Here is a 26520-nt window from a genome sequence, read left to right on the forward strand (position 1 = left end):
GATGATGAATCATAGATAGCTGCTTGGAAGGTCTGATAGATTCCATGTGGCTCTGCTTATATGCTCCCCATTTTGCAGATGAGGAACTCAGACTTTAGATGGTTAATGAACTTGTTAAAAGTCATACTGCCAGTACAAGCTAGAGCTGGGATTTGAGCTCAGTTTGGATGACTCCACATCCAGTTCTCTTAACCATTGCAGATCCAGCTCTGGCTGCTCTCAGGAATAGTTTTTCCTAGTTAAGTTATCTAAAAACATGGCTGTCAAGAGTGTAGACAGCCTGGGATAGAATCCTGCTTTGCACTTACTTGTTGTGTCTCTAAGGTAAATTAACCTCTCTGTCTCAGTTTCCTCATCTGTAAAATGGAGCTGAAGCTGCATTCTTAGAGAAGTTGTAAAGATTGAATAAATCAAAATACCAGCTATTATGATCACTTATTATTTTCTATCCCCATAAAGCTAATTTGTATCTTCATTGCCTTTCAACTGCCCTGTGTTGCTGAAGCCCCAGTGTGTTTGGGGCTAGAATTTACTGAACCAGGAGCCAGCCTATTTAAGAGCCCACAGAATCTCATCCCTCTCTCCATGTGGAACTGATGCCAGGAATTCTAAGTGGCCAACATTAGGGATTGGATGGTGTAAGTCAAACAGCCACCAATAATCCCCTAGTGTTAGATATTTAGATTGTGCCAGCATTTTGCTTATATAAACACAAAGAGCAGGGACAATTAGAGGAAAACGAACTAGAAAATTTCAAAGACTGAGAGACTGAATATATAAACAATGGCCAGACCACATATGACAATAGAATTCAAACCCACAACCTCTGCAGCAAGCAACCTGGGAGTCAAACTACACCTCTGCAGCAGTCTCCCCAGGACTTGGTCAGTGACTGCCAAATTCCCTGTGCTGTGCCCCCACTTCCAACTCGGGACCAACCAGAGAAAGCCAAATACAAACCAATCACACAAGAGGCATCTCTAACCTGGTTCCAACTCCCTCATGCCAATAATCTCCAATAAAGTACATCTGAAGCCTGTTTTTCCCACTAAAAAGATTTCCCACCACCTGCCTGCTTGTGAGTCTCTACCAAATGCGATGATGACTAATTCCTTGCTATAGCAAGCTCTGAATAAGTAGCCTCTGCACGCTCTCATTTGGGTGGTCTTGTTTATTCCCACAGCTTTTCTGGAGGTTCCTCTGAGGTATGGTTTTCACTGCCCACAACCATGGATCCCAGCCTACACCCAGGGGTGGCACGGAGCGGCTCCTTTTCCTTACTGCTTTACAGCATCAAGAGCCAGTGCCTACAAGGTAAGTGAGCACTGGGTCTGAACTCCACACTCCCATGTTGAGATTCTTAGCATCTATTCTTGATTTAGTAACCGGATTTTGTTACTAGTTCCTAATTGCTTGGCATCCTTTGTGAAATCAGGCCATTTCTTCCATCCCCTTTACTTGTTTTCCTCTGTCTTTACATAGGCCCTATAGGCCTGCTGTTTGAGCTATGCTCAGAATGGTGAATTTGTGGCTCTCACCAGACCAACATCCATACAGACTTCGTTGTGGGTCACCAATAAAATAGGGTAAAGTTCTCCTTGCATCTAGGTATTTTGTCCTAAGCACTTAGCTTTTCTCAGTTTGTTTGTTTTTCTGCCTTCTGAGGGTGAGCGGAGTGGTTGCCGCCTGCATTTAGAGACAGCAAACTGTCAGATTAGGGTCCTGAGACACACAATGCACAAGCATTGCTTTCGATGGACTATTGCCGGCTCTCATGGGGTTGTTTAAGTATGCATCTTCTCCAAGTCTCACCAAAAAAAAAAACAACTCCATCTTGCATGTACTCTTATTATAATCCTAATTTATTCACTTACCTAAGTAGCATAATTTCAGCAAGATAATTTGGGCTTTCACTGGCCACTCTGAGGAATAATTGAAATTGAATAAAATTGTTCATTTGAGAGATACTTGAAATATAAGAGAAATTAATATTTCTAAGGCCCAATGGGTAGCATTTGTTTTTTTTTTTTTTTTTTTTTTTTGACTGATGTACAAAGGCCTTCAAACAAAATTCTGATTAAAAAGCTACTTATTAAAAGATGTTTTGGCCAAAGTTATGAGTAATTTGACAGACTTAAAGTACCAGCATACTCCCTTTCCCTAGTAAATCATTTCCTTTCTTGTCCTCTAGTTACCCCCTAAATATAGCTCTATTCTTCTGATTTGTCTCTTTCTGCCCCTGTGTTGATACTTTTTACCTTGACAAGATGTCCTATATTTTCCTAAAAGACTCTCTTGAAGACCTCAATATGTCAGTTACCTGTAAATATATATCTTGCCAGATATGAAAACTATAGTAGAATTGAAACCATGAACCCAACCTGAATTAAAAATTATAATTAAGGATTTCCCTAAACCCAGACATGACCAGCAACTATTCATAGAAAAATTTAGAATTGTTTTGAGTGCATACAACCCAGCATTACCCGGCATATCAACTTTTACACATGTTGGTTGGAACTTTAGATGCTAAATCCTACATGGCAAAAGGAATTGGACTGATTCAGAAAGGGACCTATAGGATCTCTTTTTCCACAATAAACCTGAAGGTCAAAGAAAGACCTAGAAAGTCTCCTAAAAACGAAACCTTAAATATTTCCACTAAAACTGGTTGGATAATAATTTAACTCTGCAAACAGAGAAAATATGACACTGTAGGAGGTTTTGGGATAGATCTGAAAATAACTTCTGACAACATTTGTGAGCACAGACATAATAGCAGCTCTTTGATTGGAGACTTAATAATAAAATAGAAGTTAGAATGGAAAACACTCCTTTACCTGAACTATAACACTTGGTGCAACATTTTGAAAGGGCCCTAGAGAAAAAATGAGACAGGACTCCAAATAAATATATGGACCTGCAGCTGAAACAATTGGGTGGCCCACTTCCTAACAGAGCACTTACTGACAAGGATACCTGTAGAATTTGTAAACAGAAGGTAACAATGGGAAAAAGATTTTCCTATTTTGGAAAAGAAAAAAGAAAAAAAGGAATAATTTCTCAGTTCAGATCAATGAAAGTACTTCACAGTAGTCTGCTTTAGTAAATTAACTATAAATATAAATGGCCACCATCACCAATTCTTGGTAGATATATATGCCACTCTTTCTTTTTCTTTTTTTCTTTTTTCTTTTCTTGTCACTCTTTCTACATTAAACTGCGCCACCTTTGATCAATCTCTTCCTTGGGAATTACTTATTATTTATGTGAATACTGTGGGCCTTGTTTCCAATGGAATAAAAAAGACTGCAAGAAACTATAATTAATTCTACAATAAGTTGTTAATGGTACCACTCTTGCCCTAGGTAGATAACAGATCAGTCTCAACTTGTTGGTATGAGTAGTATGGACAATTGCATTGCTCAAAATTTTTGGTTGGCTCTTAGTCATTGTAGTGTTTGTGTCATTGCTAATAGTCCTTGTTTACTTAGATCAATGAAGTGGGCATTATAGAGCAGGCTATACTTAACCATTAAGAAAAGGTGACTTAATCCTCTAAGGCCAGTTCTCATAGCCTACAGGATTTGTTCTCTTTTCCTGAATTGGTCAATTGGTATTCCTGGTACCAATAATCTTAAAGGGACTATTAGTTGCTCTTGCTTTTGTCTTAGTGGTTGTTTTACTGGCCCATTATGTTCTATACAAAGTTGTAAATGCTTCTGTGCAGCAGCTCCCTTATCAAATGGTCACCATGATAACATGACAGTAAAAAGGTCAAAAAGATCTTTTGATCCAATTGACTGTGGAAACAACTGGTCAATTCTGGGGCGATCTGGATCTCTGTTCTTCCTTGAATTGGTCAACCTCCTGTAAATGAAAGAATGATTAAAAAGGGGACAGAGGGGCTGAATATACAAATGGAAAATGGCCAGATTACATAGAACAATGGAACTCTGACCCAAAGCTCTAAATATGGAGTCTGGACTTGGATAGCTTAGATAGGAGGTCAGCAGACATTTTCTGTAAAGTTCCAGATAGCAAATTTTAGGCTTTGTGGGCCACATGGTCTCTGAAATAACTAAAAGTCATAGACAGTAGTAAACAATGGACATGGTTGTATTCCAATAAAACTTTATTTATAAAAACAGGCATTGGGCTCATTAGGCCTGCTGGCTGTATTTGCTAACACTTGGTTTACATCTCTGTAAGTTTAAAAGCTTCTCCCCCTTTCTTACTAAGAGGAGAAAATGAAAGGATATTAACACTGATTGAGTTCATACTATGAACTAGGCATTATACTCAGAGCTTTTACATTAATCATATTATTTAATCCCTGCAAATGTATCCCTATGCTACAGATAAGAAAATGGAGTTTCAGAAAGCTAAAATAGATTGTCTACAATCACATGGCTGGTGGGAAACAGAAACTCCTGACTCCAAAGTTCTCTTTCTTTCCCATCATCTCAGCTCTTATTTTCCATCCTCATGTCTTCCTTCACTAGCATCTCTGGTCACCCTTGCTTCTGACTCTATAGCAACAATAGCAGCAAAGAAATAGCAATAGAAACTAACTTTTATTGGGTGATATATTTATAATATATATCCTTATTTATATTAAATAATCATATATATTTTTATTTAGTCTCCACAAAAATCCCATGAAGTATATTTTCCATTTTCTAGATAGGAAACATCAAGTTCACAAACTGAGAGTTGGCAAGTTCAGCATTGGAACCCCTGTTTCCTAACTTCTAAATCCCAAAGTAGGACTTTATTTCCTGGTCACCATCATTTAATTAACACAGGAGAATATTTTTCTCTCTCTCTGGACCTCTCTAAGTACAGCTGCCAAGTCAATTCTGACCAACAGAAGTAGCTGAGACTGGATTAATGGTTTTGGAGGGAATATCAAGTTCAATGGAATGAAATCCTGTTAAAGCAATATGAACTGGTGTCCAGGAAATATCAGAAACTCTGGTGCTTTGTCAACAACTTGGCTATCAGGCTAAAGTCCACCTGGATTCCTCTTTAAGGAGTTTTTTAAAGGAAAAATGACTTCTCAGAGCATTTGATGCAGATCACTCAAAGTTCTAAGCAGGAAGAAACCGCTGGACTTGGCTGACATTTCCCAAAATATAAATACATAGGCTCAAGGGTAGAAAGTCTTTGTGTTTTTTAAAAGCTGTATATTGAAAGAGAAAGAATTCAGAACTATTTCAAGATATGATTGGAAACTCTTCAGACTTCTTCCTTTTGCAGCCCCATTTTAGGCAGTTTTCTGGCTTGACTTGAGGTGAGCTTCTGATGGAGAAGTGTGCCTGTCTCCCAGTTTCCCACTTGACCTTCCTCCCATTCGGTAGCCTGTGCCAGCAGAAATGTTGGAGGCTGCAGAGGAGGCTTGCGGGGAAGCTTTCAGTGGTCTAATGAGGAAAGTGCTATGTGAGCCCCAACACTGCGTCTGTTTCAAGATCTGACCTTGCAACCTCAGGCACTAAAATGCCACCAAGGAGAGGCAAAGGAAGGAGAGGGGAGGAAAGGAGTTTTGGAAAGGGGATGGAAGGGAGGGGAGGGAATAAGAGAGGAGGGAAGTGATGGGAAGGTGAGGCAAGAGAGGAAAAGGGAAGGGAAAGGAAGGGAAGGGAAGAGGAGAGAAGGGAAGAGAAGAGATCTGGGTTCATACCTGTGCAAGTATCTAACATTTCTGCCTCCATAAGAAAAAGAAATTTTTTCCTGCTCAACAAGATCCATGCTGAATAGCCAATATAAACAACTAATGTCCATGACAGTCTCCTACCTCAAAGCCTTAGCTTTCACAAACTCCTGATTGCCAGGGAAGCCTATAGCAGCACCCTCAGTGGAGGACACTTTTGGGTTCCGAACCCTTCTCTCTTTGTCTTTGGCCCCTTAGGGCCCTTCTCTCTTATATTGGGCTTGGTGTAAAGCCAGTAGAATATTGGCACCTCTGTCATAGAGGCACCTGAATGGTCATCTGGGTCAATGCTTTCAAACATGCTCTGGGGAGTCATGGACCTTCCTAAGACACCCACAGGTGAAAAGGCCCCTTTTGGCTTCCCCTTCCCTACCCTTCCACACAAAAACCTTTCAGTTTGGAGCAGCTCACCTTTAAACTGTTTTTTCATATTGAAATTTTGTTCTTTTGAAGGAGATTCCAAGTCTAAAAAAATGTTTGACAGTTACTGATGCAGCCCAAGCCCTCTACATGTCTCATTCATCTTTGTACCTCTGATGCCTACCATAGAACCTGACACAATGGAGGCGCTTAATTACTACGTATGGATGAAGACACGATAAATATTTCATTCATTCATCTACTCATCTGTTCACTGGAGAAACACTTGTTCAACTCCTGTTGGGTTTTGAGGGCCATTTGCCCGTAACTTCTGTGACCCCATTGACTGCCAGCCTTCAGTTAGCCAGTGCATGTGGCTAGGAAGTGTCCTCTTCTTCCCTCGCTGCGCCATCTCTGTGTGACCTGTGCTGTATCCCAGAGCACTTCAGTCCGAGGGTTAAAAGTGAGGTGATATTAACAGTAACAAATGTTATTATATATTTTTTTGCTTTATTCCCAACCCACTCTTGCACATTCTCTCTCATTTGCTGGCCTGGTTCCTCTTTAAGATGTGCTCTGCTGTAATCTTTGTGTCCTTACTGACACACAGATAAAAGTGGTGGGAAGAGCCTTTTGCTGCAAAGATATGGAGCCTTAATAGAATGTGTATCCAAAAGTGCTTTGAGCAAAGGAAACAGCTCTTTAAGGGTCAGAGGTTGTTCTTAAGTAGGGTTGTCTGTCAACCAGCTGGGTACTTGTGAGAAATTTAGGATGCCAGGGAGAAGATACTCGCCCAGAATAATTGATGCTATTGTTAAAAAAGCACTTTGTGGTCAACTATCAGCCAAATCTTAGTTTTCCTCATGAGAAAAAGCCACAGCTTGTTGGTAGCATCTCCATTTGGTACCGGTATCATTCTTCCAGCTATTTAACCTAGACTTGTGTTCCCTTGCATCATTCAGCTAACTTTTAACGGCTGTCTTTTAATGTTTTATCCATTCATTCATGAACTGAATTATTCAACAAATACTCTTTGAATTCCCACTGTGTGCTAGGGATTCAGCAATCAATGAAATAGTCAAGAATCCTGCCCTTTTGGATTTTATATTCTAGAGACGGCAACATGTACAGTAAATGAAAAGAGAAATAAAGATGGAGATCTATATGGAGTTTCAGATGTATTGAGCGCTGAGGATAAAAATAAAAGCAGGGAAGAATGTTAGGGAGTGCTGGGGGTGGGATTACCATTTAGTTCACATGGCCCAGGTAGAAAAGAACTCGGTAGAAAAGAACTCTTGGCAAAGATGATGGTAATCCTAGGAGCTAGGGGATCTATTTTACAGATGAAGACATTGGCTCAGAGAGGTGAAGTGACTTGGTCAAGGTCACACAGGGGATTAGTGGCAGAGTAGGTATTTGGACCCAGATCCGTGCGACTGTGTATCCAGGCTCTTTCTACTATGCTACATTGCCACATTTTTTTTTCCACCTGTTAAACCCAGGGCTGGGCTAAGCCAGGCTGTGTAGAATCTCACCTTTCTGGCATTAACAATCTTATGCCAGTGGCCTTTTCTGAGGGCTACAGAACCTTCTTACTAGTAATTGCTATCAGCAATATCAGAAATGACTGATGCCATATTACTCTCCTGCCCACTTTGGAGTAATTATTTCTGGTTAGAAATAATCTAAAAGTTTGATCCTTAATGCACAGACACAATACTGAACAGTGAAAATGGAAGAAAGTTTCCTGCTGCTCCGAGATGCTGTTAAAATTAACCAGTGTGGGGGCATTGCTATTGTTTATGGTAACACATAATTTAGGTTTTAAAAATGATATTCATGAATATCCTAGAAAAATAATGCTGAAGAAATCTAAATAGATGGGATGCCTGAGGATGCTGGAAGGGAAGCACACAGCCAGGCTGTTGATGAGGTGCCAGAGATTCTGGGCCAGTGAGTCCTGTGGTGTGATGTAAGAGGCATGCTGCTACCTAGCCGTGCTTGAGAGCAGAGCCTCCAAGATCACTAGCTGGACCTTGTAGCTAAGCTCCAACCATGAGAACAAGGGTTGCCTTTTTATTCTGCTGTACCTGTAAGGTCAGGCACAGTGCCTGGTACTGAGTTGATGTTTTAGTAAATGTTTGTTGAATGAATGACTGTATGATGACAAAAAGATCTAAACCCAGGTAATATAAGAAATAGATGCTGGAATGGGGAATATACACTGCTCTTTCTACATTCCCTCACCTACTCCTGAACCTTACTCTTGCTCCCTGGGATTTCCTCTGTAGTAGTTCCCTAAGGATGCCAAGAGAAATATCACAGGCTGAGTGGCTTAAACAGCAAAATTTTATTTTTTTGCCCTAACCCCATGGTCGGCAAACTGCGGCTTGGGAGCCACATGCGGCTCTTTGGCCCCTTCAGTGTGGCCACGAAGTTTCAATTGCACTGTACATGTGTGCCCGCACATGGTATTTTGTGGAAGAGCCACAGTCAAGGGGCCGCAGTTTGCTGCCACTGCCCTAACCTATTTGGCTCAGTGGATAGAGAGTCAGCCTGTGGACTGAAGGTTCTTGGGTTCAATTTCAGTCAAGGGCATGTACCTTGGTTTTGGGCACATCTCCAGTAGGGGGTGTGCATGAGGCAGCTGATCGATGTTTTTCTCTCATCAATGTTTCTAACTCTCTCTTTCTCTCTGTAAAAAAATCAATAAAATATATTTTTTTAAAAATTTATTTTCTCATAGTTCTGGAGGCTAGAAGTCCAAGAATAATGTGTCATTTGGGTTAATTTCTTCTGAGGTCTCTCTCCCTGGCTTGTAGATAGCTGTTTTCTCCCTCTGTCTTGATGTGGTTTTCCCTCTGTACATGTCTTTGTTCGAGTCTTTTCTCATTGGGAGACCAGCAATATTGAAATAGAGCCTACACTAATAACCTCATATAACCTTATCACCTCTTTAAAGGCCCTGTCTCCAAATGCAGTCACATTCTGAGGTACTGGTGATTAGGACTCTAACGTGTGGGTTTGGGGGGGGGTGTATAACCTCTTAAGCAAATTACTTGCATTTAAGTTATCCTCTCACTTCTGCTTTTGCAATGGGACACAGGCTAAGTTAAGGCAGTATTTAACCTTTCTCTTCCGCCTCTTATCTCAAACTACACATTTATATGTTTATCTATCTACCTATCTATCTATTTGTGTTGTTGTTGTTTTTTGTTATAATTGTGCTGTTGATGCTGTGTGTGTGTGTGTGTGTAAAATTTCATCCAAATAGAAGATCGCTCCAAGAAATTCTGTAAGGCGGCAGCTGTGCAAGTACCAGAAGCTCATGACTGTCAAGTTGCCCCTGGATATGGAGATCGCTATCTACTGCAAGCCTCTGGAGGGCGAGGAGAACCGGCTGAAATCTGGGATGCAGAACATCAGTATCCACACCAATACCACCCTTGGCTACTCAGATGGGCTGATGAACCCATTTTATGGGAACCTCAACTATGGCCTGGGCTTTCAGGCCAACCTGGGCTCTGGTGGGAGCTCTTGCTCCTTCAATTGCACCAACTCCTCCAAGACAGTGGTTGCGAAGAAGATTGAGACCCAAGATTGAGACCCAAGATGGGAAGCTGGTGTCTGAATCATCTGATGTCCTCCCCAAGTGAATGACTACTGTGGGCCCTCCTGTCCTCCAGGCCTTGGGAAAGGAGCTGTGCAGCGGAGCAGCGGGCACAGGAAGCCCAGCCTGAGGCTCAGTCCCTGTCTCAGCTAACCCTTGGGGTGGGGGTTTACTGCCTGGGGGACTGCCTCTTTCTCATGCCCCCAACTAAAAGTCAAATCAAGTGGGTTTGTTTTTTTTCCCAAGCTGGCTCTGCCAACCATAAAAAAAAAAGAAAGAAAAATTCTGTAAGGAAAATTATAACAGTATCTGAGAAGTAACAGACCTTTCATGCTTGATATTTAAGCAGCCTTAATTGTCTAGTGCTTTTGACAATGCTATTCTGATTCATGAGTTGTCATATGCTATGCAGGCCCCATTAAAGGCTATACAAACCCCTTTTGAGCTTTCTTAGGGCTAACTAATTATTCCTTGATTGATGGAAAAGTAAGCACACCTTGATTGCTTATGTAATTTTGAATTAATTACATTACTTCCAGATTTGTATGTTATTGAGGAAGGCACTTATCAACTGATTGTAATTAATGTATAACAACTTTCTAATATACATAAAAGCTTTAAACAGTTAAGATATTATAGCTCCCATGGTTCAATTCATTCATTCATTCATTCATTCATTCATTCAGCAAATATTTATGGAAGTTTTAATATATAGATAGTGCTTTGGGAGTTGGTGCAATAATACAGAGAATTCATAATGCAAGATGGGAATTAAAGGTACCCACAGAAAAAGTGAACTACCAATATACAGAATAGTTGCTCTTGCTTTCTATTGTTATCTTTTACTTGTATCAGGCCATATGGGAAAATAAGGACCAGTTTGAGCAACATAATGTAGGGAATTGGTTGTACAGGTGATAGAAAAGAAGTCAGCAAAGAAATGTAAGGTAACCCTAAGATTTGCAGCAGCAGGAAGCCCTACCTCTTCCTGTTTACAAGGACCAAAGGAGGTGAGTTTTTCTGGAGCCCAGAGGCAGAGGTCACTAGGGCAAGCTTGACCCTTGCAGGCCTGTCACATGGGATGTGCAGCTATGGAAATGATTCACCCCCTGAGCCTAGAGAAAGGGGTAGAGAAGGCTCTGGCTGCCCCTTCCTCTTGTCCTCTAGTCTCATCTGTACCTCACCTGTGAGCTACAGGCTGTGGAGGTGAGCCCACGCTGTGATACAGAGCAGAGGAAGGGTGAGGAATGTTCCTAAGGCAATGGGTCTAAAGGCAATAGATCTGAAATTCTTAGCCTTGTATAGAACTCTGGGTTTATCATTGTAACACACATTACACTTACATGTAGAGAAAGTATTTACATTATAGATAAGCGACTTATAAATCCGCTGTGTGTTTCTGGGTGAGGTGGGCGTGGGAGTGGGTAGACTGCTTGCCTGGAAGAAAAGGGAAGAAGAAATTCCTCTCCAATAGCAGATCAAATGGGCCATGTTTAGTTGTAAGTTGTCTACCATCAAGGTAAGATATTAGGAAGGGTGAAAAGAGATGGAAACTCACTTTGTGATTGAGCTGAGGTAGGGATACAATGATGAAGATAGTATAAAAATATAGCCTTACTAGGAAGCACTTAGCCTTTGTTTAATCCACTAACTAGTTGTTTCAACAAACATTTATTAAAAAGCAATGATGGGCCAGGTGCAGAGTCAGGTGCTGGTGATATGTGCACAAATAGAGTTGCTTTAGGTTTTATGAATTTTGTAATCTAGTGGCTGATAAATACGTTTATTTTTCAAATGGTGAATTTGAAAACAAATGTGAATAAGTACTAACTGTGATTAAGTATAGTAAAAAAAGAGTGGGCAGGTATAGTGGGGGATTCATTTTAGGGGGATACTGATCTAGCCTGTGGGGTCAGGGAAGGCTTCTTAGTTGAAGAGATGAGTGATCTGAAATTTTTAAGTATCATAGGAGTAGGATTAAAAAAGGTAAAGGGAGGAAGTGGGGAAGAGTGTTCCAGGGATCAAGAAGTGCCATGCAAAGACCCTGGGGCAGAGGAAATATTCCAGTGGGGACATGCTGTGGTGAGAAGTAGAATCTTTTGGTGGAGTTTTTCAAACAGATTAATCAGCTGTATTCGAGGGGACTCACATATCACACCATTCAATAAACTTCCAATTCCACTTCTGAGTATTTATTTTAAAAAATAAGAACACTGATTCAAAGAGATATATGTACCCTTATGTTCATTGAAGCATTGTTTATAATATGCAAGACATAGAAGCAATTTAGGTGACCATTGATAGATGAATGGATAAGAAAGATGTGGTACATATATACAATGGAATATTTTGCATTAATAAAAAATGCAGTCTTGCCATTTATGACAACATGGATGAATATAGAGGGTATTTGTGCTAAGTGAAATAAATCAGGCAGAGGAAGACAAATACCATATGGTTTCACTTATATATGGAATCTAAAAACAAAACAAAGCAGACAAACAAAACAGACTCATAGAAATAGAAACCAAAGTGATGGTTACTGGAAGGGAGCGGGTTAGGGGATGAGTGAAAAGGGGAAGGAGAATATAGTAAGTAATATTCTGATAAATTTATACAGTGACAAATGATTACTAGAATTAGCACAGTGATCACATCGTAAGCTATAAAAATGTTGAATCACTATATTGTACACCTAACACAAATTTAACCAATATAAGATTGTATAGCAACTATACTGTTATAAAAAACAAATTAAGAAAAAACCTTCCAACTCTAAAATTACATGATTTAGAGCATTAAATTGCTTGCTGACATTGGGTTCAATTTATTGAGTGATGCTTTGAGAAATAAAAGAATAGCAAGAGACAGGGTGCTTTGGTGAGTGGAACATAGCGCACCGACATGTTGAGTAACCTTTTATGACAGCACATGATTAAGTACTTCAGTGAGGAGTCCACATGGCTGGGAGGATTAGAGGTCGGGAAGAAAGTAGAGTGGGATGGGGCTTTGTGTTGTGTTTCCTAAGCAGAGAGCTGGAATTCTCCACTCCGTGGAAGGAGGTCTGACTGAAGGGGAGAATTTTTGGCAGCCAGCAGGTAATCCTATATCAGCTGTCAACTGTGTAGCTCTCAGGCAGGAGCAAGGACACTGGGAGTACCACTGCTGCTTTGGGGGTACCCTAGGTGCTTCATGTGCATTTTTCTTTCTTTCCTAACTGTATGAGATAGTATTATTATTCCATCTTATGGACAAGGAAACTAAGACTTAGTGATTTGGATTGCATGCCATGGTGACTTGTTCAGACCTTGGCCAGCATGGGGTTAGAACCCAGTTCTGTCTGGCTCTAAATCCAATGTTCTTCACACAATCCTAGGCATCATTCCCCCATCCCTTGTAGTGTGTATGTGTGTGTTCTCACTTTATTCCCTATTCTAGTGTATAAGTTCTTGATAAAGGAGGGAGTTAAAAGAGTGAGGAAGGGAGGTCATTTTTAAAAATCTCTTATTCACCAATATGCTTGCTCATTACATAGATTATCTTACTTAATGTTCAACATAAACTGCATGTTATCTATTCTTCTCTCCATTTTACAGATGAGGAAATTGTGTTAAGTATTGGGTCTATCAGGGAAGTAGAGCTGGCACTTGATTGTAGGTATGCTTGAGTCCAAATTCTTTTTTTTTTTTAAAAAAAATATATTTTATTGATTTTTTACAGAGAGGAAGGGAGAGAGACAGAGAGTTAGAAACATCAATGAGAGAGAAACATCGATCAGCTGCCTCCTGCACATCTCCCACTGGGGATATGCCCGCAACCCAGGCACATGCCCTTGACCGGAATCGATCCTGGGACCCTTCAGTCCACAGGCCAACGCTGTATCCACTGAGCCAAACCGGTTTCGGCGAGTCCAAATTCTATATGTTCTTTCTAGTTCATCACATTAGTCACAACCCAATAAGATGTACTTTTCCCCTACATTAATTTATAAATCAAATACAGTTATAATAAAAATACCAAGAGACTTTAAAAATGTTTTTATGTAAAAAGAAGCAAGTAAGAATACCCAGAACAAAGACAAAGGGAGCACCTGTCCTGGAATATGTTACAGCACATCACAAGGCTTTAGTAAGTCAGTGAGTCATTGGCTAATAAACTAGATCAATGGAATAGAACAGAAAATCCAAATATATATGGAGTTCAAGTATACATAAAAGTTAGGATGTAATAAAGTTAGCCACTCAAATAAGTTGTGTGTGTGTTTGGGGGTGGGGGGAGGAGAGAGGGAAGGAACAGACTAGTCCATACTAGTAATAACTGGGTAGCCATTTGGAAAATAATTGGATTCATATTCATACTAAATACATCAAAGATTAAAAAGTAACAAGTGAAGCATATATGCTTAGCCCATGGACATAGACAATAGACAGGTGAAGGCCTGGGATGGGGTGGGAGATTGGTGGAGGGGGGAGAAGGAAGGAAAATGGGAGACATTTGTAATACTCTCAACAATAGAATACATTTTAAAAAAGTAACAAATAAAACCATAAAAACAGAAGAAAAATGTAAGAATTATTTCATTACCCTGGAATGAGAAAAATCTTTTCAATTATATAAAATGCAAAAGCCAGAAGAGGAAAAAAAGAAGGTATATCTCACTTTATGTCTTTAAAAATATGTATGCAAAAAATGCTATAAGCAGAATCAAAAGACAAATTACCCTGGGCAAAATATCTGAAATTTATCACAGAAAAAGGGCTAATCTGGCCCGTATATAAATAGCTCTTACCAATCAAAATAGAGAAGATCATAGACATGGTAGGAAAACGGGCAAATCATATGTATACCTGGTCATAGGAAAGGGAAATTCAAAATTAAAGACTCTTATTAAAGGGAAAGTCACTTGATTTTATTCATAATAGGGGAATGAAAATTAAAATTATAATCATATACCATTTTATCTATCAAATTAGCAAAAATGTAAACATTTAATGATACCTCATGTTACCAAGGTTGTGTGGAAACACTCCCGTGGGAGGCATGTTGGGACAATTTAAACAACATCAAACAAATTATAAAGGAATTGTCCTTTGACCCTGCGATTCTACTTCCAAGAAACTATTATAGATATATTTGCCTGTGTGAAAAATGACACATGCAATATTATTCTTCATCTCAAATGATTGGAAATAACCTAAGTGTTCATCAACAGAGAACTGGTTAGATGGAATTTTACAGCTGAAGCTTTTTAGAAAATAATCTGGAAAGATCATCAAGTTGCATTTTAAGTGAAAAATCAAGATGTAGAACAGTGCGTATGGTATGGAAGGAGAGTGGAAAAAAGAATAAATACTCAATGTGCTTCTGTATTCATTGAACATAACCTCTGGAAGGACACATGGAGACTCAGTGACTCTGATAACTTTTCCTGTTGCTTTGATTTGCTTTTTCTGTTGGAGAGAGGTGTACTAGGCAGCTGGGAAATTTGAAAAAGAGAAAGACATTTCCTTCAATACATTTTCCTACTTTTTGAATTTTGAATGTTTTTATATATATTTTAAGAAACCCAAAACCTTCAAAATCTACGAATAAGCAAACCCAAACTTTTCACGTTCTCTTTCTGGGTGAAGTTTGTAGGGCCGACCCTGAGAGTCATACAATGAACCCTCTCCACTTCCCAATGTCCTCTATAGCGCCATACTGGAATTCTGTTACCACATGGGAAATTTGAAAACTAACTTTTAAAATCAAAGAGTTAGTATATATAGAGAGTATCTATATACCTGGCACATAATAATTATCTTGGCAAATGTTAACTATTAATTTTGTTTTTATACTACTTTGTATAGGGGGTGATGGTAAACTGAGTCACACAACCAGAAATAGTCAATGAAATTTTAAAATCCTTTTTTAAAATTTTCTTATATGGTCCTTATTGATGTTTTGGCACATAGTGGTTATTCAACAAGCACATTGGGGATGGCTTGACCTCACCCTGTCATTGATTAAAAAATGGTTATCTTGCCCTAATCAGTTTGGCTCAGTGGATAGAGCGTCGGCCTGTGGACTCAGGGGTCCCAGGTTCGATTTTGGACAAGGGCATGTACCTTGGTTGTGGGCACATCCCCAGTAGGGAGTGTGCAGGAGGCAGCTGATCGATGTTTCTCTCTCATAGATGTTGCTAACTCTCTATCCCTCTCCCTTCCTCTCTGTAAAAAATCAATAAAATATATTTTTTTAAAAAAATGGTTATCTTGTTGGTGGAGGCCTGAGGGCATGAGGGTAACAGAGATCAAAATGTGGTAGGTGGTCCTGTGTGGTCCCAGGAGCTTTACCTCCTGAAAGAAGTGTCCAGCTGGCAAAATTAGTTTCAGATCACAACCTATGGAGGCAACCTGGCACGAAGGAAAGCACATGGACCTTGGGGTCAGAAGACCTAGTTTAGATTCCTGATTCATCCACAGGCTAGACATGTAGACCTGGGTAGATCTTTGCACATGTATCAATCCATGGGCATCCCTGCCTATATCTGTCCTCCTTTCCTGATAGGCTATTATAAAACTCGAAAGCTCTAACTAGATTCGAAAGCATTTAGAAACTATAAAGTAGCATGGAAGTGTGCAGCATAATCCATGATGACTTCATAATAGTGTTGGGCCTCCTTGCTCTCTCTGCATATGTGGCGGGGGGTGGGGGGGTTGGTTGTGGCTGGCGAGGAGAGTGTTAAATTTACAGAGCAACCCAAGGAGAGACTCCCTTGCCATAAGGGGAGACCCAGGACTGATGGTAGGCACTTAACAGCATGTTCCAATTACAGCATTTAAATCTAATTGCATACTCTGTTAATCTCTGTCAGTGCGGCATCATTTAATATCATCACCGCAGCCTCTAATATAGTGAGCAATGTGAGCCGAGCTGAGACTATTGAAAAAGTTCAGTCCCAGGTCTTCATATCCCCTTTAATTCTCTCTGTCAATTATGCCGCAGCCAAGAGTTCAAATAAAGGTCTTGAGATCCGGAGTTGGAGCTACCTTTTGAAGCAAAGTCTCCTATAAATATACAGATTCTATCAGGACCCTCTAATTCCCGTCTTGGTTATTTTTGATGGGTTAGTTGCAGCGACTAGTCCCTGAGGTATAACTTACTACAGACTTATTACAAACAAATATTGTAAATGTAATCTGTTCCATAGATTACAGTTCTGGAAATAATGTGATATCATTTGCACATGTATTTCCCACCCTCTCCAATCCCCCTGGCTCAAATAAGGTTGGTCGGGGGGGGGGGGGGCGGAACCCAGACATTTACTTAACTCCGGTTTTTTTAAAGTACATTTTTATTGATTTCAGAGAGGAAGGGAGAGGGAGAGAGAGATAGAAACATCAATGACGAGAGATAATCATTGATTGGCTGCCTCCTGCATGCCCCACACTGGGGATCAAGCCTGCAAACCAGGCATGTGCCCTGACCAGGAATTGAACCGTGATCTCCTGTTTCATAGGTCAACGCTCACCACTGAGCAACACCAGCTGGGCTTAGCATAGTTCTTTGTTATAGTAAAATGTTTATTTTTGTTTATTCTTAATATAAAAGCAGTTAATTACAATAAACTCCTGATCATAGCCTTAGATTTTGAAAAATAACTCTTGAATCCTAAAAATCAAATTTAGGAAAACCACCAGATCTCTTTAAATCTTATATGAATTCAGAATCATTTAGTCAGTCAACAAATATGAGAGGAGTGGGTGCCAGGTGTGTCAGGATTGTGCTGAGCTCTAGCTGAGTTAAGTCCTTTTGAAAAGAACCTAGGGCTCCATTTCTGGCTCCAGGCTTTATAAGCCATGTGCCTGGTAATGTACTAATCTCATCTAAATCTAAGCTTACGTTTCCGCAATAGTTTAATACCTTTGCCTCCTTGAGGTACTGTTTGGAGGATTGAATGAGATAATGTATATAAAGTACCAGGTACCGTTTGGAGTACTTTTATCTTAGTATGTTTAATTTTTTTTTTAAAAAAATATGTTTTTATTGATTTCAGAGAGGAAGGGAGGGGGAGAGAGAAATAGAAACATCAATGATGAGAGAGAATCATTGATCAGCTGCCTCCTACATGCCCCCTAATGGGGATCAGCCCGAAACCCAGGCATATGCCCTTGACCAGAATCAAACTCGGGACCCTTCAGTCTGTAGCCTGACTCTCTATCCATTGAGCCAAGTCAGCTAAGGCAGTATGCTTAGTTTTTGCTAGGAGTTAATGAATAGTTATTTTCTATCAACCAATGGACTACGATCCTTGCATTAATTATTGACTCATTTAGTGTTCCTGGCAGCATGCTTATTAGAAGGCCGTGAGACAAAGTGTGTTAGGGGACAGGCTGAGCTGCTGAGAGACTCCAAATTACATGATGTAAATAAGATAGAAAAGCATTTCTCTCTCAAGAAGTTGTCCAGAGATTCATGGTGTTAGGAGCCAGTTTCATCTGCCATCCTTACATGAGGGTTGGGTTGCAGGCCGCTGCTTCAGTTGTTGTTGATTTTGGGTTCCTCATACCTGGGCAACACGATGGTACAGTGTGGTGACTGCAACCTCTGCCACTTTCTGCCTGTTGGACTTAGGCAGGGTACTTTACTCTCTCTGCTAAAGACTTCTCATCTGAAAAATGGGCATAATAATATGGTGGTGGCGGGAGCCTCTCCCACTTCTGCTGCAGGTGGGCAGTAAGGAGCGAGGGGTCCCGGACTGTGAGAGCCCCATGGGGATCAGTCCTAAGCTGGCAGGTGGACATCCCTTGAGGGATCCTGGACTACGAGAGGGCACAGGCTGGGCTGAGGGACCCCACCCCTGTGCATGAATTTTGTGCACTGGGCCTCTAGTTTCCTATAATCTACACTAATAAAAGAGAAAGATGCAAAGTGATTGTACCTTCGTGATGCCCACCAGCCAATCAAGAGTGAGTATGCAAATTAACCCAACAAAGGTGGTGGGCTAATTTGCATACGTAGGCACCGAGCACCCAGGGGCAGGCGTTCCTCACCGCTTCAGCCACTCTGGACCTCTGGGCAGCGTGGGAAGACAGAAAGATGGCTCCGGGCTGGAGCAAAGGCAGAAAGGCAGCTCTGGGCCAGAGCGAAGGTGGAAAGGTGTCCCCAGGCTGGAGCGAAGGTGGAAAGGAGGCTCTGGCCAGAGCAAAGGCGGTGCCAGCAGCCAGGTGAAGGAAGTCCCATTCTTGCATGAATCTTCGTGCATTGGGCCTCTAGTCCTATATAATAAAAGTCCAGTGACCAAATGGCAGAATGACCAGAACCACTGGTCAACCAGTTGCTATGACATGCACTGACCACCAAGAGGCAGATGCCCCCTGTTGGTACATGAGCTCCCACAGTGGGAGTGCCGCTAGGCTGACCAGGATGAGCGGTGCTCCCACAGTTGGAGCAGCCACTCAGAGGGCAGGTCCTCAGCCACTTGGCTGACCGAAGCCAGCCAATCCCCGCAGGCCATTCCCCCCCCCCCCCCCCCCCACACACACACACACCACCAGTGCATGAATCCCATGCACCGGGCTTCTAGTTATGAATTACCATATGATTTGGGTTATGGTCTAGTAGCTGACAAAATGTTACATTCATTACATTCATGTAGATAGTTAATTCAACATTTGATTTGTAGATTTTGTTCCTTATTTTGGAGCATATCTACTGGTCCATGCAGGTCTAAGGCCCTGATCTCACAGTCCTGAATGTTTTATGTCACTTAGGCACCGGTGGTTAGGAGCAGATGATTTGGTCAAACCATAAAATTGATTAATTAAAACGAAGATTTTGCTTTTTTAGAAAACAACATATTTTTATTGATTTTAGAGAGAAAAGAAGAAGGAGAGATAGAAACATCAATAATGAGAGAGAATCATTGATTGGCTGCCTCCTGCATGCCCCACACTGGGGATCAGTTTCTGACCAGGAATTGAACCATGACCTCCTGGTTCAGAGGTCAATGCTCAACCACTGGGTCATGCTGGCCAGGCAAAATGATGATTTTGCTTTTTATTGATTTCTTCTGGGGAATTTCACTCAGAACCTCTGTGGTTGTAATTTCCTATTTATGAGAGAGGAGAAAGAGGTCACACACTCTTGTTTGTCTTATTTTTGGAGGATTGCTCTTCACTGTGGATGGTGACATAGATTGCCCAGGCTTTCTTTGACTGAGAAGGTTGGGCTCTGCCTCCAAAGGTCTCAGGTCAAAATGGGACTCTGTAAAAAAAAAATAAAAATTCAGAAATGTGTGCTTAGGTTTGATGCTTGAGTGGGGAGGAAGATTCTGGAAATTCCCATAGCTCAGTCCAAATAGTTAGATGTGGACAGAGGGGCTTTAATAATGGTGTGAACTTTAATAGGGGGCTAATGGGATCATGATGGAGGGGAATTTGGAAGATGGGGAAACAAGGGTCCCATTTGAAAATCCAGCAAGCTCCAGTGCCCCTCACTAGTTTAACCAGCGCAAGGTTTTGCAAACATATCTTTCTTTATTCTGTGGGGGCCCACAACCTTCTGTGAGGTCTGTGTGAATAATTTAATTCCTAACATCTTGGCAGCAGAGACTATTCCTGGGAGCAAGGTTGGGAGGATCTCCATGGGATATAGTGAGTTTTCTTACCTTAATTGGACCAGGACAAGAACTCAGTAAAATGCCTAAAACTTTAAACTTCCCCTTGTTTGCTATTTTGGTGATCCCTTATCTGCTTCTTGGCAGTGATGAGCAATAAAAACTCTTATAATAAAAAGAGCTAATAAACTTGCCTTCCAGGAAGCAACATATATTTAAAAAGATACTTAAAAATATAACCCAAATCAGAGATACTTATGGAAAGGAATGGTGAGTCCACTGATGGGGGCAGATTTGAGTCGGGGTGAGAATAGTGTTAAAGAACCCAGGTTTTTGAGTTAAATTAACTTGTTTGAATTTACTTTGGATCTTCTTAGCTGTGTGATGCTGACTAAATGATTTAAACTTTGTGAAACTCAATGTTCCCATTTGTAATATAAGTCTAATTATTGTAGTGATATCATTCTTATATAATTCTTATCATAGTGCTTGGTACACACAGAAATGTAGCATGGGGAAGTAAAATAATGTGGAGGCGGCTCATAGCTGGCAACAAAAGGTATTGTTGCCTCACATTTTAAAGTAAAAAAAAAAAAATCCCATAAACCCCTGATATAATGCTCAGCCACATAGAGATTTTACATAGCATGGAATTTTATTTATTTTATTTTATTTTATTATTTTATTTTATTTTATTTTAAATATGTTTTTATTTCAGAGAGAGGAAGGGAGAGGGAGAGAGAGATAGAAACATCAATGACGAGAAAGAATCGATTGGCTGCCTCCTGCATGACCCCTATTGGGGATTTAGCCCACAACACAGGCATGTGCCCTGACTGGGAATCAAACCATGACTTCCTGGTTCATAGGTTGGTGCTCAATCCCTGAGCACACCAGCCAGGCATAGCATTGAATTTTAAAAGAAACTGTATGACAAAATCCCCAATCCAACTTGTTTAATAAAATAAAGATGGGTATATGTGAGTGGGGAAAGTGTTTAATGGAAGTTACCATCCCTTCCCCACTCTAATTGAATTCTTGGGGCTTTTCAAGAAGGAAAAATGGATAGCTCATTGTCTCGATGGAAGTTAGCTAGGTTTAAGATACCTTCCACATCCTGGAGTTTGGAGTCAGAAGTGGTGAAGAGTGTTGGAAAGAGGCAAAGATCATCCACCTATTAGTGTGGGTTCTCAGGGAACAATGGAAAATCCCACATGCTTCTTCAGGCCTTGAAATTGGGATGAGGGTAAGGAGGTTGGTGGTGTTCAACTTCATCAGAGACTACTACAGATAGCAAAGATATGGGCTGCAGTCAGATTGAAGATGTCCTGAGTATCTTGGGGGACCAGGTTGCTGCAGGCTGAAGCAATTAGTGCTCACCTATCTCACACCATGCGTAGAAAAACAATGAGAGAGAAACACAAAAGGTCACTGGAGCTTGTAAGTGTGTCTCTATCATTCTCCTGGGGGAACAGACTGCTCCTCCACCTACCCCAACCCCCATGTCAGCCAATCCATGAGACATGGAGGAGAACAAATGGTCAGGGTGAGCAGGCCACACTCCCCTCCTTTCTCAGTGGCCCTCTGCAGTTGCCTCGTGAAAAATGCGGGGATAACTCTTGCATTGGAGTGGACGTTTTCCTGCAATGAGTTGGAGGAGCAGTCCACAAATTGTTGAACCAGGCTAAGTTATTGAAAGAACCATGATATTGTCAAATGGTTATTTGCCAACTTTAAAGTATCACCAAATCATTCCCCATTTCACCTCTCCGCTAGTGTGTGTGGTCGTACTTGAAAAAGCTATCAGCATATAGACAAAAGCTTATAAAAGAACTAGAGGCCTGGTGCATGAAATTCATGCGGGGGGCAGGGGGTTGTCCCTCAGCCCAGCCTGCACCCTCTCAATCTGGGACCCCTCGAGGGATGTCTGACTGCCCCTTTAGGCCCAATCCCATCGGACATCCCTCTCACAATCCAGGACTGCTGGCTCCCAACCGCTCGCCTGCCTGCCTTCCTAATTGCCCCTAACCACTCCCCTGCCAGCCTGATCAATGCCTAACTGCTCCCCTGCTGGCCTGATTGCCCCTAACTGCCCTCCCCTGCTGGCCTGGTCACCCCTAACTGTCCTCCCCTGCTGGCCCGGTCACCCCTAACTGCCCTCCCCTGCAGGCCTGGTCCCTCCCAACTGCCCTACCCTCCTGGCCATCTTGTGGCAGCCATCTTGTGTCCACATGGGGATGGCCACCTTTGACCACATGGTGTGGCCATCTTGTGTGTTGGGGTGATGGTCAATTTACATGTTACCTCTTTATTAGATAGGATGGGAAATAGTGTGGGAGAAGTAAGAAGGGTACACTGTGGGCACACAATCAGCAAGTAAGGACACACTGTGAATGTATCACTTTACATGGCAAAAGGGACTTTGCAGACAGATGTGGCCAAGTTAAGGAGCTCGGAACCGGCAGATTATCCTGAATTATCTCAGTGGGCCTCCAATGTAGTCACAGGATCCTTATAAGAGGACAAAGGTTTAAGGATGGAAGTAGGGGGAGAGAGAAGATGCTCTCCTGCTGGCTTTGAAGATGGAGGAAGGGGCCATGAGCCAAGGAGTTTCAGTGGCTTTTAGAATATGAAAAAGTCAAGAAAATGAATTCTCCTCTAGAGCCTCCAGAAGGAGCACAGACTGATCACAACTTAATTTTAGCTCAGTGAAACTTATTTCAGACTTCTGACCTCCAGACTATAACTTGTGTTGTTTTAAGCCATTAAATTTTGTAGTAATTTGTTACTGCAGCCATTAGAAACTAATGTAGAGGTATTAAAGGGAGCGGTGCCACATAGTGATTTAGAATATTGATTTGTAGATAAGATTGCTCTTTTACAATAATGGCCTTATCTCTTTTTAAAAAAATATATCTTTTTAAAAAATGTTTTTTATTGACTTTGTTTTAGAGAGAGATGTAGGGAGAGGGAGAGGGAGAGAAAATGAATGGTCAGGGTGAGCAGGCCACACTCCCCTCCTTTGAGAGAGAGAGAGAGAGAGAGAGAGAGAGAGAGAGAGAGAGAGAGAAATGTGAGAGAGAAACATTGATCAGTTGTCTCCCGCATGCATCCAACTGGGGATAGAACTGCAACCTGGGTGTGTGCCCTGATCAGGAATCTAGTTAGCAACCTTTAGGTGTATAGGATAACACTCAACCAACTGAGCCACACCAGCCAGGGCGTCTTCTCTCTCTCTCTCTCTCTCTCTCTCTCTCTCTCTCTCTCTCTCTCTTTCTCTCTTAATTTTGAAGCTTTATTGAGGTATAATTGATATAGAAAATAATGCAGACAGTTAAATACATTTGATGAGTTTAGACCTATGCAAACACCCATGAACATCATCACTATAACCAAGGTGCTAAACATATCTATCACCTCCCAAACTTTCCTTGTGTTTTTTCACTTTTAAAAATTTAAATTCTTTATTTTTTAAAGCATTATAGGAGTGGTCTTATCTCTTTTTTTTAAATTTTTATTTTTTTTACTGTTTAAGTTATTACATATGTATCCTTATCCCCCTTAATAGTTCTATAACTTTGGATAAGTTACTAACTGCTTTAAGCTTCAGTTTCCTCATATGTAAAATGAGTTTGTTATACTTGCTTCATAGATTTAAAGTGTGGCTGTTGTGAAATTATATACATATTGTAGAGTCCATAGTGAGCAATCTGTAAATGTTAGCTATGCTTTTCTTTAGATTATTAAGTTTTCTCCTCCTCTCATCCAGCTACTTGTCTCTCAGGATAGTGAGAATAGCTGAATCAATTGACAATGAAACAGTCTTTTATGGTTTGGCCTGGGCAAATGGATGCCATTTCCAATGTTATTTTTATGGGTAAATATCTCAAGTTGAAAAAAACCAATTCTTTACAAATTTGGAGCTACAGAATAATTTTAGTTCTTATTACTGTCTCTTCTCTGTTGGAAATAAACACATTTGCTCAGCCAGTAAAGGGGCTAAGAGTTTTGTTTCTTTCCCATCGCCCTGCCACCCCTTCAGCCCCATCCCACCAATAAACATCCTGTTTTGTGCATCCTCTTTTTGGCCCTAGTATTATTCCCTGCTCCGTGATTTGGAGTTGGCTTGTCTGTCCCCTGACTGAGCAAAAGCAGCTGAGCAGCTGTGAAAACAAAGGAGAAGCTGAGGAAAACGGTGATTAGTGGGGAAGCTGGGGAAATCTGGGACCCACCAGGCCCAGTTCCCATGTCAGCGCACAAGCCTGCGGAATATGGCCGTCACATGCGCAGGCTGAGCCACACCAGGCCTGCTCCCAGGCTGGGTCTCCCCACCATGGGTGCCACTCTCGTTTTCTGGCACCCTCTCTCCAGAAACAGGATATTTTTTTCTCTTATTCCCTCAACGTCCTCCTGGATGGTTGCATAAACATTGTGTTGCTAGGCAGCCCTTGAGCCTCCTTTTATCCTGGATCCCAGGCAATTCTGTCCAGGCAAATTCACAGGAATGTACTTACAGCTGGTGTTGTCCACGGAGCCAGTTCTCCTCTCTAGCCCTAGGTTTTCCCACCAGGAATCCCCCTGGCACCCGCCTTGTACCCACATTTACCCCTGCTATTAAGAGTCCCTCATTTTGCAGGCTGTGTGTACAAAATGCCTGACCTAATCTTAGCCCTTTGCAAGTCTACCCAAGATTGCTAGAGAACAAAGAATGTTGCTCCCTGCTCCACAGACACACCCATTGACCTCTTCACCGCCCTCCCAGTTTTCTCCCCAGTGTTTCCTTTCAGCCACAGAACTCACCAGTTCCTTTTTCAAACTTCCTTCTGCCCCATCTGCCAAGTGCCCGCCCTCTCCTGGCTTTCCTTTGCCTTGAGTGACAGTCTTTCTTTCTTTGGCTCTATATTTTCCTTCCTAGAAGACAGCTGTGTTGTATCATCATACATGATGACATCATTTCAGTGTACTGTTTCCTATTTGTTTTTATCCCTTTGAAATATACATTTTCTAAAAATTTTAAAATCTTACCATTCTTATTTTGGTTTAATATTTTCTCTTCTGGCTTGAGTCATCACTATGCTCTTAGTTCTCATTTGAGCAAAATTATATACATGACAAATGTTGATAAATATTTATTAAACTTAAAATTAGAATATTATTGAAAAAGCATCTCCCAGTGAGATGAATGGACTTTTTCATGTAGTTTATGTGGATGAATACTACTTATTCTTATTACAGAGGCCACTACATCAATTCTATTCCAATTTTCTGTTTTTAAAAAATATATTATTGACAATTTTAGATAAACATTAACTATAAAGACTAATTACTACAATGATTATTTGCCTCTTTTTATGTTTGTGTAAAGATTGTGCTTTCTAGCTCCATAGAAACTATCTAGCCTGTATATGTCTTTGCTTAGTCAACTTTCATTGAGTGAATAGTGTGCCTGTCCTTATTCTATTTCTCTAATTAATATACACAACACATTACTATTATTTTTATTAGACTGTTGAAATATTGGCTATGTAGCCTGTGCACCATTACTTCTTGGGGGGACCATGCAGATTTACTAATCATTCAGAGTACTGTTTTCTGCTGAACCTTGATGCAGTTTAAAATCCTTCTCAACATGGCACTACAGGCAACTACACCCAACCAATCAGAGTGTGCATGAAAGCCAAAATCAATTTCATGTCCTTGTGTCTTTTTCTTTAAAGAAGAATAATATTATTTTTGCAAATATTGTGCATTTTAAGAATAAGAATCAAGCAGTATTGAAAAGTTTGTAGAAGAAAGTAAACGCCTACTCCAAATTCCTTCACCCCTATATTAGCATATAAGTTTTAGAGAGCATTAGTTTATACACTTCTCTTTGCAACTCTAGAGATAAAGCTAAATAGAAATAATTTTATAAAATGGGTTCATTATATGCATACAATTTAAAATAAAAAGTATATTTATTTCTCTTGAATCTAATAGAAGAAAAACAAAACAGAAGGAATTGCTAAACTTCACCTTATTTTTTTTTTTACAAGAAGAGATATTTATTCTTACAAGACACCTCAAAAGTTAAGAAAGACATTATGCAATAGATTATAGGGATGAGGAAAAAGTTGCTTTTAAACTATATGCTTCAAATAGGGTAGTATCTATTAGTGCCTTTTTTGAAATATGAGAATATCAGGTCATTTATGTTTCTACTTCCATTCCTCACAGTATAATTCCCACTATTGTTTA

General features: G+C 40.7%; 1 protein-coding gene across 1 annotated transcript in view; it reads left to right on the top strand.

The window, feature by feature from the left end:
- LOC308516496 (uncharacterized protein) overlaps window positions 1–26520 on the top strand; it is a 225838-nt gene that overhangs the window by 59268 nt on the left and 140050 nt on the right. The window contains exon 6 of the mRNA XM_081087474.1: window positions 1184–1314. Coding sequence (XP_080943600.1) covers window positions 1184–1314 — 131 coding nt within the window. The remainder of the gene's footprint in view (window positions 1–1183; window positions 1315–26520) is intronic.

The sequence above is a fragment of the Myotis nattereri genome (genome assembly GCF_964212035.1).
Source record: "Myotis nattereri genome assembly, chromosome: 3".
Lineage (NCBI taxonomy): Eukaryota > Metazoa > Chordata > Mammalia > Chiroptera > Vespertilionidae > Myotis > Myotis nattereri.